General features: G+C 42.6%; 1 protein-coding gene across 2 annotated transcripts in view; it reads right to left on the reverse strand.

The window, feature by feature from the left end:
• Positions 1-14260, reverse strand: part of LOC144955885 (methionine--tRNA ligase, mitochondrial-like) — an 84606-nt gene that overhangs the window by 24902 nt on the left and 45444 nt on the right. For both annotated transcript variants that reach the window (XR_013641839.1, XM_078886141.1), the window contains 3 exons: positions 5286-5413; positions 2977-3203; positions 2347-2446 (listed from right to left, as the gene is read on the reverse strand). Coding sequence is in view for 1 of the 2 variants with exons in the window: in XM_078886141.1 (XP_078742267.1) it covers positions 2347-2446; positions 2977-3203; positions 5286-5413 (455 nt within the window). In the remaining variant the exon portion in view is untranslated. The remainder of the gene's footprint in view (positions 1-2346; positions 2447-2976; positions 3204-5285; positions 5414-14260) is intronic.

The raw sequence follows: 14260 nt of genomic DNA on the forward strand, positions 1-14260 counted from the left end.
TTCTCTGGTACCAAACTTTCATATCCAGCTTCAACTTTCAATGGTATCCATCTCCCATTAGTCCCAGGTTTATTTCCCACTGATATCCTTTTTACACAGTCCCAGGTTCACTCCCCACTGGTGTACACCGCCCTGATTCCCAGGATCAACCCCCACTGTTGCTAAACTCCCATAACTTTGCTGGATATTGTCGGGTTTCGGCGGGTTTCGGCGGGTTTCGTAATAAAGCACTAATTCTTTTTTACGAAACCCGCCGAAACCGGCCGATAAACTTAGTCTCAGGTTCACTCCCGACTGGTGTACACTTCCCTGAGTCTCGGGTTCACTCCCCACAGTTGTCTACTTCCCATAACTTTGCTGGATATTGTCGGGTTTTGTCGGGTTTTGCCGGGTTTCGGCGGGTTTCGGCGGGTTTCGTAAAAAAGCACTGGTTCTTTTTTACGAAACCCGCCGAAACCCAGTCCCAGGTTCACTCCCCAATGGTGTACACTTCCCTGAGTTCTAGGTTCACTCCCCACTGCCACCTACTTCCCATAACTTTGTCGGGATTCGTCGGGTTTCGTCGGGTTTCGTCGGGTTTCGCAGGGTTTCGGCGGGTTTCGGCGGGTTTCGTAAAAAAGACACACCCTTTGGTACTAAGTACTGAATATCATTTGGTACTAAGTACTGAATATCATTTGGTACTAAGTACTGAATATCATTTGGTACTAAAGTAATCGAGTTGATAGTTTTAGTTATTGCTGGCTGATATTGATTATTATTCCAGCTCTCTCATTGGAAAACATTTTATTGGTGTGAAATAAGGTGTAAAAGACAGCTGTTTGGTAATTATGAATAACTTTTGGTGCGCATGAATACAAATCCAACGTTTTCAGTTTTAGGTCAAATTGTCGTTCAATTAGATGGAGAAAGATATAAATTATGGTGAATAGAAGTTCTAATGCCAAACAGTTTGGTCTCGAAATAATTAATAATCTTACATGGAGGGGTGGAATAAATGTATTCTTTCAATTCTTTGTATTTATTAAACTCATATTATTATGGTGCAATAAGATGTACTCACAAGCTCGTAGTGTTATTGGACACGATAAAAATAACTCATTTAATGAATACAAAGAAATGAAGAAATCGTATAGTTGTCACCCCTAAAAAGTGAACTGGAATGAAAACCCAACGGATGGATTCCCAGAAAACCTTATAAAACAAAACTAGACTATTAGGGCATTTATATAGCGCAATATCCACTACACATGCTCAAACATACTAGGGTCCCCGGCCAACTGCAACACTTAACTTGCAGAACGAGACACGATACATGTTAGACGATATTACCATTTCATCCCGACATTCACAACGCTGTTCACGGCCAGGTACTCATTTTACACCTGAGTATGGTGGAAAATGTGAGTAAAGGATCCTTTTTCAAGTACTCAACTATACACCACCCGAAGCTGAACTCGAACCCACAACCTTATGATCCAAATGTGAGTATCACTCCACTAGACAAAATAGACACTCAAAAATGACTTTTCATATTGTAGACACGAAACCAGCACCATATCCCAAGAGAACTGGATTTTCTTTTGACAAACAGGAAAAGTAGCAGTTGAAACAGATTAAATATCAATTCCTCAATTCCTACATTGTAAGCTGCAGCTTGCACACATCACATCACATCACACACAATCAGTGTCGGCTGCAGCTTGCACACATCACATCACATCACACACAATCAGTGTCAGCTGCAGCTTGCACACATCACACCACATCACACACAATCAGTGTCAGCTGCAGCTTGCACACATCACATAATACACAATCAGTGTCAGCTGCAGCTTGCACACATCACATCACATCACACACAATCAGTGTCAGCTGCAGCTTGCACACATCACATCACATCACAGACGATCAGTGTCAGCTGCAGCTTGCACACATCACATCACACACAATCAGTGTCAGCTGCAGCTTTCACACATCACATCACACAATCAGTGTCAGCTGCAGCTTGACACATCACATCACATCACATCACAGACGATCAGTGTCAGCTGCAGCTTGCACACATCACATCACATCACATCACACACAATCAGTGTCAGCTGCAGCTTTCACACATCACATCACACAATCAGTGTCAGCTGCAGCTTGACACATCACATCACATCACATCACAGACGATCAGTGTCAGCTGCAGCTTGCACACATCACATCACATCACATCACACAATCAGTGTCAGCTGCAGCTTGACACATCACATCACATCACATCACACACAATCAGTGTCAGCTGCAGCTTGCACACATCACATCACATCACACACAATCTTTCCATTTGTTTCTGACCTTGACATTGTCCACCAGCCAATGAGAATGCACGACGATCCGAGACGGAGGAGAAAATCCCGCAGCAATGAGAAAGGCTGGCCAGTAAATAGCGTGGAATCTGATGGGGATAAAGTATACAAATGATGATGATAATAATAGTAATAATAATAATAAAAACAACAACATTATTATTATTATTATTATTATTATTATTATTATTATTATTATTATTATTATTATTATTATTATTATTATTATTATTATTATTATCATTATTATTATTATTATTACTATTATCATCACTAGCATTATCATTATTATCATCATCATCATTATCATCAACATAATCCTAATCTCTATCCTTACCCTACCAATCACGACCACTAGTTTAACATAGAGACTGTGTCTACCAGGAATGAAAAGGTCAAGACATACTGGACAAAGGGATGCGTGTTATCCCAAGAGTGCTTTTTTCCACAGAATGGACGTGCCAAACATTTCTCCATCGTTGACCTGGTTTTTAAGTATTGTAGTTATGTTGTCATTATTTTTTGTCAATTGAAGAAGGGTTGTGAGCCCAGACCATTCCGTGTTTGGTATTTTGTTGACTTTTTGAAGCTGCTATTTTCAATATTGTTTAAGACTTACTTGAGAATATCCTTTCCAATGATGTGTGCGTGTGGGGGCCAGGGGGAGGGCTGAGGGGTGGTATCTGGATAGCCTGTGTGTGGGGGCTGAGGGGTGCTATCTGGATAGCCTGTGTGCGGGGGCTGAGGGGTGCTATCTGGATAGCCTGTGTGCGGGGGCTGAGGGGTGCTATCTGGATAGCCTGTCACAGTCAGGTAGTTGGTGAGAGCATCCAGCCAGACGTAAATCTTGGCACACGGTGGAAATTAAAAGAAATGATTAGACACAATGCAAAGCTGCCAGAAGCTACGGGCTGTAAAATGTAAGAAGCAAAAATCAATAGAACATCCCCGAAAAAGAACAAAAACAAAAACAAACACGAAACATTTAGGACTCAAAGCCCTTCTTCAACCAACAATGAAAAACAACCTTTTTATCTTTTCATTGCTTTTTTGTTGACTGAAGAAGGGTTTTTAGCCTGAAACGTTCTGTGTTTGCTATTTTGTTATTTATTGGGAGCTGTTATATTCATTTGTGATGATCACTCGATGCAATCCGACACATTGACCTACACATCCCTGCTAACAATCCGACACATTGACCTACACATCCCTGCTAACAATCCGACACATTGACCTACACATCCCTGCTAACAATCCGACACATTGACCTACACATCCCTGCTAACAATCCGACACATTGACCTACACATCCCTGCTAACAATCCGACACATTGACCTACACATCCCTGCTAACAATCCGACACATTGACCTACACATCCCTGCTAACAATCCGACACATTGACCTACACATCCCTGCTAACAATCCGACACATTGACCTACACATCCCTGCTAACAATCCGACACATTGACCTACACATCCCTGCTAATAATCCGACACATTGACCTACACATCCCTGCTAACAATCCGACACATTGACCTACACATCCCTGCTAACAATCCGACACATTGACCTACACATCCCTGCTAACTTTTCAAAGAGCTAAATCGAGACATCCCAACACACTATACAGTCATGGCCAAAAACAGCAGAGAATATTTGGACAGTTATGTAAAACAATCTCGATTTAGAGATTTTTATGTTATTTGTTTTGATTTGCTTTCCAAAAAATCATCATCCTGGGGCATTCAAGGGTCATTTCCATCCTGGGGCATTCAAGGGTCATTTCCATCCTGGGGCATTCAAGGGTCATTTCCATCCTGGGGCATTCAAGGGTCATTTCCATCCTGGGGCATTCAAGGGTCATTTCCATCCTGGGGCATTCAAGGGTCATTTCCATCCTGGGGCATTCAAGGGTCATTTCCATCCTAGGGCATTCAAGGGTCATTTCCATCCTGGGGCATTCAAGGGTCATTTCCATCCTGGGGCATTCAAGGGTCATTTCCATCCTGGGGCATTCAAGGGTCATTTCCATCCTGGGGCATTCAAGGGTCATTTCCATCCTGGAGCATTCAAGGGTCATTTCCATCCTGGGGCATTCAAGGGTCATTTCCATCCTGGGGCATTCAAGGGTCATTTCCATCCTGGGGCATTCAAGGTGATTTACATACTGGGGCATTCAAGGGTCATTTCCATACACATCCTTCAGGCCTTTGGCAATGGGGTTTATCCCATTTTATATAGCGTGAAACGGACAATAGCAGTTGCTTGCTATCCTTTGGATAGGATGCTAGTCTATCGCAAAGTACTTCCTGCTAGATCTAACCGATCCAGCTACCCAATTACTGCTGGGTGGACAGAGGGGTCAGAAAAATACTGTATATCTACTACATCTTGGATCGATCTCGGTCCCTTTGCATGTGAAGCAAGTGCTCTACCACCTGAGCTATCAGGACCCCCAAATACAGAAAAACAGCCTAAAAATATTTCTTTAGATTTTTCTCAGATTTCAAAATCAGGACAGTCCCAATCAGACAGGACTGTTCTACTGTATTCTAGAAAATCCCATATTATGTCAAAATTTGGCCAGAAAAGTCATCCTTCCAATATCGATCTATTTAAAGGACCCTCATCGTGGCAAAAAAAAAACCTTTCAAAACTGGGACTTGATGGAAGTCCCAGGCTTGAGAGTTTTTTGCAAAGATGAGGTTCATTTAAATCCATCGATATTTGAAGGATGAGTTTTCTGGCCAAATTTTGAAATATGTTTTTTCCCAGAATACAGTAGAACTGTCCTGATGTGACAGATGTCACATGAATGGACCTGGCAATAGGAAGGCAGAACTGTCCTGATGTGACAGATGTCACATGAATGGACCTGGCAATAGAGAAAGGAATAATAATTAGAACAATGACAGAATTCTCACCGTCTGACTTGGGTCATGGGGGACGGGGATTCCCCATTTTAGTCTGCTCCTGTCTCTTGATACGGAAAGATCTGGAAGGTTGTGAATCATGCGTCTGACACTGGGCTGGAATGACCTGGGCTGGATGGCTGCCAAGGAAATGATATTGAAACGATGAATTCCAAGACAATGTTACAATATGGCTGCCAAGGAAATGATATTGAAACGATGAATTCCAAGACAATGTTACAATTTGAACAAAGTGGTCATTCAGAGCCATTTTACCCACAAAGCCGCAGTTTACTCGATTTCTATAAGGTGAAACTGACAATAATACTTGTTTGTTACCCTTTGGATAAGACGTTATTCTACCACAAATTACTTTCTGCCAGATTTAATAGACCCAACTACCCAATCATGGCTAGGTGGAAAAGGGGTCAAAAAAAATCTGGACTGCACTCAAGATCGATCCTGGCACCATTGAGCGTGAAGCTAGTGCTCTACCAATGTGCTATAGTGCTATCTGGACCCCTAATTTGACAAAACAAGGAATCAGAAATGCATTTTGTTTGTTTTTGTTTATAAGGGTTTTACAGCGCTGCAACACATTAAGGTCATATCAGCGCCAGTAAAAAGGAAGAACATGGGATAGTAAAAAGTTCTAGAATTACAATTAAAGCATCCAAGAAAAGGTAAGACAAAGGCGAATTGGTTCAAATAGGGAACAGATGTAGATTCCAAGAGCACACTATCAAAGTACTTAGTTTGAGATCACCTAAATGTTTCATCCAGACACAAGCACAAGTCCCCGCTAAGAGGAACACACTCAAATGTTTACAAAGCATATATATGTATGTAACAATAATTATACAGTGCAAAACAGAGAGATGATTTACAAGACAAAAAATATCACCTCCCAAAACTATAACTATACATATAACTGTTTCCCTTATAGCCAGGGCCAGGGCAAAACCAAGTTATCACATCCCAAGACAAAGACAGAAAGCATGTAAGAAAACAGATATAGGGGGATAGAGGACACAGTAAGTGCTTCCCCGAGGATTGAAAAGTACTAAACGAATATAATAAAATATAAATAAAATAAAATTTCCTTTATTCATCCCCAAGGGAAAAATTGTCTTTAGGGTCTATTCCAAGGGGTCGCTGGAATAACCCAGGCGTCAGTCGCAGAGCTAGGGCAAGGTGACTTGCTCAAGGCCACACAGCGCAGTGGCGGGTGAATGAACTCTGTACCTTTCGGGTACGAAGCAAAGACCATACCGCTGAGCCATGCTGCCCCTAAATATACATCATTGGCGAGATTTCACCCAATCTCACACCAGAATAAGAACATCGGACAGCCATTTCAATGTCACGATATATCATATACAGATGTTAAACAAGTGGGGATACCTAAGATCTCCCACAGTATTCACACTCTGGTTTAAAACAACTGGATACAATTTATCACTGGATACAATTTATCACTGGATACAATTTATCACTGGATAAGATTTATCACTGGATACAATTTATCACTGGATACAATTTATCACTGGATACAATTTATCACTGGATACAATTTATCACTGGATACAATTTATCACTGGATACAATTTATCACTGGATACAATTTATCACTGGATACAATTTATCACTGGATACAATTTATCACTGGATACAATTTATCACTGGATACAATTTATCACTGGATACAATTTATCACTGGATACAATTTATCACTGGATACAATTTATCATACAATATGATATTGAAATAACCTGAATCACATTCTTTTTCTCAAGTCTGGGGACAAGGTGAAATCTATCGAATGATGTACATGTACAAATTTTTTATTCTCTATTGTCTTCTGGCACTTTTCTACTCACTTCATATCTTGTTGTTACCAACATAAGTGCCTGCTCCACTCACTTTTCTGAATTAAAAATTCACCCCATACACCGGAGCATACTCAATGTCTCAATCGTTTCTATGTTATATGTTTGTGATAAGAATATTGGCTATTAAGCTTAACTGCTGGTCAAAATTACTTCGCGATGGTGGTGAACGAATCGGCGGTCTCAAGAAGTGGGTGAGAGAGGGATCTAGAAATGACTTTGAGTTTGAAACGAATATTTTTGTGTTCGTGGATAGCTCACACGGTAGAGCCACGCTCTCACCTGCCAGGCGGAGTTGTCGTACCAATAAGGTCGCAGGTTCAAACCCCACCACCGCCGCGAAAAAATTTTTTATTCTCTATTGTCTTCTGGCACTTTTCTACTCACTTCATATCTTGTTGTTACCAACATAAGTGCCTGCTCCACTCACTTTTCTGACATAATCAATCGATACACCCTGTCATAGATATCTGAATGACCACATAGTCGAGATACACCCTGTCATAGATATCTGAATGACCACATAGTCCAGATACACCCTGTCATAGATATCTGAATGACGACATAGTCAAGATACACCCTGTCATAGATATCTGAATGACCACATAGTCGAGATACACCCTGTCATAGATATCTGAATGACCACCTAGTCAAGATACACCCTGTCATAGATATCTGAATGACCACCTAGTCAAGATACGCCCTGTCATAGATATCTGAATGACCACATAGTCAAGATACGCCCTGTCATAGATATCTGAATGACCACATAGTCGAGATACACCCTGTCATAGATATCTGAATGACCACATAGTCAAGATACGCCCTGTCATAGATATCTGAATGACAACATAGTCGAGATACACCCTGTCATAGATATCTGAATGACCACATAGTCGAGATACGCCCTGTCATAGATATCTGAATGACCACATAGTCAAGATACGCCCTGTCATAGATATCTGAATGACCACATAGTCGAGATACACCCTGTCATAGATATCTGAATGACCACATAGTCGAGATACGCCCTGTCATAGATATCTGAATGACCACCTAGTCGAGATACACCCTGTCATAGATATCTGAATGACCACATAGTCCAGATACACCCTGTCATAGATATCTGAATGACCACATAGTCGAGATACACCCTGTGATAGATATCTGAATGACCACCTAGTCGAGATACGCCCTGTCATAGATATCTGAATGACCACATATTCGAGATACGCCCTGTCATAGATATCTGAATGACCACATAGTCAAGATACACCCTGTCATAGATATCTGAATGACCACATAGTCGAGATACACCCTGTCATAGATATCTGAATGACCACCTAGTCGAGATACACCCTGTCATAGATATCTGAATGACCACATAGTCGAGATACACCCTGTCATAGATATCTGAATGACCACATAGTCCAGATAAACCCTGTCATAGATATCTGAATGACCACATAGTCAAGATACGCCCTGTCATAGATATCTGAATGACCACCTAGTCGAGATACACCCTGTCATAGATATCTGAATGACCACCTAGTCGAGATACACCCTGTCATAGATATCTGAATGACCACATAGTCGAGATACGCCCTGTCATAGATATCTGAATGACCACATAGTCGAGATACACCCTGTCATAGATATCTGAATGACCACGTAGTCGAGATACACCCTGTCATAGATATCTGAATGACCACATAGTCGAGATACACCCTGTCATAGATATCTGAATGACCACCTAGTCGAGATACACCCTGTCATAGATATCTGAATGACCACATAGTCGAGATACAACCTGTCATAGATATCTGAATGACCACTAGTCGAGATACGCCCTGTCATAGATATCTGAATGACCACCTAGTCGAGATACACCCTGTCATAGATATCTGAATGACCACATAGTCGAGATACACCCTGTCATAGATATCTGAATGACCACATAGTCGAGATACACCCTGTCATAGATATCTGAATGACCACATAGTCCAGATACACCCTGTCATAGATATCTGAATGACCACATAGTCGAGATACACCCTGTCATAGATATCTGAATGACCACCTAGTCGAGATACACCCTGTCATAGATATCTGAATGACCACATAGTCGAGATACACCCTGTCATAGATATCTGAATGACCACCTAGTCGAGATACACCCTGTCATAGATATCTGAATGACCACATAGTCGAGATACACCCTGTCATAGATATCTGAATGACCACATAGTCGAGATACACCCTGTCATAGATATCTGAATGACCACCTAGTCGAGATACACCCTGTCATAGATATCTGAATGACCACCTAGTCGAGATACACCCTGTCATAGATATCTGAATGACCACCTAGTCGAGATACGCCCTGTCATAGATATCTGAATGACCACCTAGTCGAGATACGCCCTGTCATAGATATCTGAATGACCACCTAGTCGAGATACACCCTGTCATAGATATCTGAATGACCACCTAGTCGAGATACACCCTGTCATAGATATCTGAATGACCACATAGTCGAGATACGCCCTGTCATAGTATATCTGAATGACCACCTAGTCGAGATACGCCCTGTCATAGATATCTGAATGACCACCTAGTCGAGATACGCCCTGTCATAGATATCTGAATGACCACCTAGTCAAGATACGCCCTGTCATAGATATCTGAATGACCACATAGTCGAGATACGCCCTGTCATAGATATCTGAATGACCACATAGTCGAGATACGCCCTGTCATAGATATCTGAATGACCACATAGTCGAGATACGCCCTGTCATAGATATCTGAATAACCACATAGTCGAGATACACCCTGTCATAGATATCTGAATGACCACATAGTCGAGATACGCCCTGTCATAGATATCTGAATGACCACTTAGTCGAGATACACCCTGTCATAGATATCTGAATGACCACCTAGTCAAGATACGCCCTGTCATAGATATCTGAATGACCACCTAGTCGAGATACACCCTGTCATAGATATCTGAATGACCACCTAGTCGAGATACGCCCTGTCATAGATATCTGAATGACCACCTAGTCGAAAACGGACATATCAACATCGGCAGGTCCGCGGTAAAATGTTGATATCATATGCGTGATGTCGATATATCAGTCATTTATAAAATGAAAGGGAAACAAATGAGAAAATGGCAGAAAATAACAAGGGAAAGAAATCTTGATGGTTGGTGGCCTTTAAAATGGCTGATTTTGACATTTATGATGGTTCACTTTATTTTACTGTAATAAGTCTAATATTTAGGTCCGTCTTGGAAGGCCAAGAATAATTTGATGGACCCTTTCCTCAGCACTGGCAAGGACGTCAAATAAGGAAGTGCCCTCATGAAGTAGCTGTGAGAAACAGTGGAGGGTCTTGCTCGCTTCTATAGTGACATGGCTGGGAACTGGTCCCAATGGAGCACAGTGGAGGCTCTTGCTCGCTTCCATAGTGACATGGCTGGGAACTGGTCCCAATGGAGCACAGTGGAGGGTCTTGCTCCCTTCTATAGTGACATGGCTGGGAACTGGTCCCAATGGAGCACAGTGGAGGGTCTTGCTCCCTTCTATAGTGACATGGCTGGGAACTGGTCCCAATGGAGCACAGTGGAGGGTCTTGCTCCCTTCTATAGTGGCATGGCTGGGAACTGGTCCCAATGGAGCACAGTGGAGGGTCTTGCTCCCTTCTATAGTGACATGGCTGGGAACTGGTCCCAATGGAGCACAGTGGAGGGTCTTGCTCCCTTCTATAGTGACATGGCTGGGAACTGCTCCCAATGGAGCACAGTGGAGGGTCTTGCTCCCTTCTATAGTGACATGGCTGGGAACTGGTCCCAATGGAGCACAGTGGAGGGTCTTGCTCCCTTCTAAAGTGACATGGCTGGGAACTGGTCCCAATGGAGCACAGTGGAGGGTCTTGCTCCCTTCTATAGTGACACGGCTGGGAACTGGTCCCAATGGAGCACAGTGGAGGGTCTTGCTCGCTTCCATAGTGACATGGCTGGGAACTGGTCCCAATGGAGCACAGTGGAGGGTCTTGCTCCCTTCTATAGTGACATGGCTGGGAACTGGTCCCAATGGAGCACAGTGGAGGGTCTTGCTCCCTTCTATAGTGACATGGCTGGGAACTGGTCCCAATGGAGCACAGTGAAGGGTCTTGTTCGCTTCCATAGTGACATGGCTGGGAACTGGTCCCAATGGAGCACAGTGGAGGGTCTTGCTCCCTTCTATAGTGACATGGCTGGGAACTGGTCCCAATGGAGCACAGTGGAGGGTCTTGCTCCCTTCTATAGTGACATGGCTGGGAACTGGTCCCAATGGAGCACAGTGGAGGGTCTTGCTCGCTTCCATAGTGACATGGCTGGGAACTGGTCCCAATGGAGCACAGTGGAGGGTCTTGCTCCCTTCTATAGTGACATAGCTGGGAACTGGTCCCAATGGAGCACAGTGGAGGGTCTTGCTCCCTTCTATAGTGACATGGCTGGGAACTGGTCCCAATGGAGCACAGTGGAGGGTCTTGCTCGCTTCCATAGTGACATGGCTGGGAACTGGTCCCAATGGAGCACAGTGGAGGGTCTTGCTCCCTTCTATAGTGACATGGCTGGGAACTGGTCCCAATGGAGCACAGTGGAGGGTCTTGCTCCCTTCTATAGTGACATGGCTGGGAACTGGTCCCAATGGAGCACAGTGGAGGGTCTTGCTCCCTTCTATAGTGACATGGCTGGGAACTGGTCCCAATGGAGCACAGTGGAGGCTCTTGCTCCCTTCTATAGTGACATGGCTGGGAACTGGTCCCAATGGAGCACAGTGGAGGGTCTTGCTCGCTTCCATAGTGACATGGCTGGGAACTGGTCCCAATGGAGCACAGTAGAGGGTCTTGCTCCCTTCTATAGTGACATGGCTGGGAACTGGTCCCAATGGAGCACAGTGGAGGGTCTTTTGGGTGCTGGTCTTAGTCATAGTCTTAGTCATAGTCCTGGTCATAGTCATAGTCTTAGTCATAGTCCTGGTCATAGTCTTAGTCTTTGTCATAGTCTTAGTCTTAGTCATAGTCTTAGTCATAGTCTTAGTCATAGTCTTGTTCATAGTCTTGGTCATAGTCTTAGTCATAGTCTTGGTCATAGTCATAATCTTAGTCATAGTCATAGTCATAGTCTTAGTCATAGTCTTAGTCATAGTCTTGGTCTTAGTTATAGTCTTAGTCATAGTCTTGGTCATGTCTTAGTCATAGTCTTGGTCATAGTCTTAGTCATAGTCTTAGTCACAGTCTTGGTCTTAGTCATAGTCTTAGTCATAGTCTTGGTCTTAGTCATAGTCTTAGTCATAGTCTTAGTCTTAGTCATAGTCTTAGTCATAGTCTTAGTCATAGTCTTGTTCATAGTCTTGGTCATAGTCTTAGTCATAGTCATAATCTTAGTCATAGTCATAGTCATAGTCTTAGTCATAGTCTTGGTCTTAGTCATAGTCATAGTCTTAGTCTTAGTCATAGTCTTGGTCTTAGTCATAGTCTTAGTCACAGTCTTAGTCATAGTCATAGTCTTAGTCATAGTCTTAGTCATCCCAACTGACTTGAGTTGCCAGACTCCACGGTAGTTTTTCTTGACCTTTATTGGTTTAACTGCTCTATGAAACTGAGCTCACCTCTCCAGGAATGAATGGGTAACACTGAATAGAGCACGGGCAAAACTCGGTAGAACAGCTGGAAGCATGAAAAAGTGGGGGCTGGCTGAGACTAGCTTGTGTACATGTGGATGGCCAGAGCAGACGATGGAGCACATCCTTAGAGAATGCCAGGATGGGCTCAGTTGCACTGACAATGACCTAAGATGCTGTGTTGGATTTGGTGATGGAGCAACAAGCTATGATGATGAATGGTTTAACAGCACTTACAACACGGCAGGATAATTTATGTGCCAGGAAAAGTAAGGCCATAGATTTATATCAAAGGAAGAATATGTGAAGAACTTAAGAAGATATTTACCTCTACATTTCGTCTGAGACAAAAGTCGTGGTCTCATCTGGTTTTCATTCTTTACAAAAACAACAAAACTATTTCACTGATAAGATAAAGTTTTGGAAATATTTGAACTCGGGCAATTTTCTGTTCAAATAAAAATCTATTGATAGCCTTTGAATCAGTGCAGTCTGAGATGAGAGTTTTATCCAACTGGTAGCAAGCAATTATTACTGTTGTTTAAAGCTATATAAATTCGGATCAACTCTGGCTACATAGGCCTGAGGCTTTGAAAGACAATTTGTTGACATTGACATAAAGCGTTCCCTCCCCTCCATCCCAGGCAAACAAACTCCTACACGGTTGGTGATAGAAATTTCTAGAATCATGAGGCTTCACAGTAATTATAGCAACAAATAATAAATGGCTTTTGTATAGTGGCTTACCCCGGTTTTATCAGGTTCTAGGAACTTCACATTCTTAAAATAAATAAAAAATACAATAAAAAACCAAACCCTTAGCAATTTCAATGACGTACATAGCAATGGACAAAACAGTTTACACACGTGATATGAAAATACTTTATTTACAACAAAAACAAACCATGAAACAAAGAGGTGAGTCTTCAATTTAGATTTGATAGCTGATAATGAGTCATTCATTCAATCTTTTCCATTCCTTGTGGACCACAGGGCTTCAACAGTACATTTCCACTGTATTCTATTCTTTGTCTTCTTCTTCATTTCTCCCCAGGACATTCCAGCCAACTTCACCTCAAGACATTCTCCGTGTTTTCTTTGGCCTCCCAACCTTCCTATTTCCCACAGGTTCCAGTCTACAGCTTGTCTTGTCATGGCCGTTGTTGGTTTTCTTTGGCCTCCCAACCTTCCTATTTCCCACAGGTTCCAGTCTACAGCTTGTCTTGTCATGGCCGTTGTTGGTTTTCTTTGGCCTCCCAACCTTCCTATTTCCCACAGGGTTCCAGTCTACAGCTTGTCTTGTCATGGCCGTTGTTGGTTTTCTTTGGCCTCCCAACCTTCCTATTTCCCACAGGGTTCCAGTCTACAGCTTGTCTTGTCATGACCGTTGTTGGTTTTCTGAGACAGCACTTCTTATATT

Source organism: Berghia stephanieae, chromosome 10, assembly GCF_034508935.2.
Source record: "Berghia stephanieae isolate SIO BIC M18660-M18661 chromosome 10, UCSD_Bste_1.3, whole genome shotgun sequence".
NCBI classification, from domain to species: Eukaryota; Metazoa; Mollusca; class Gastropoda; order Nudibranchia; family Aeolidiidae; genus Berghia; species Berghia stephanieae.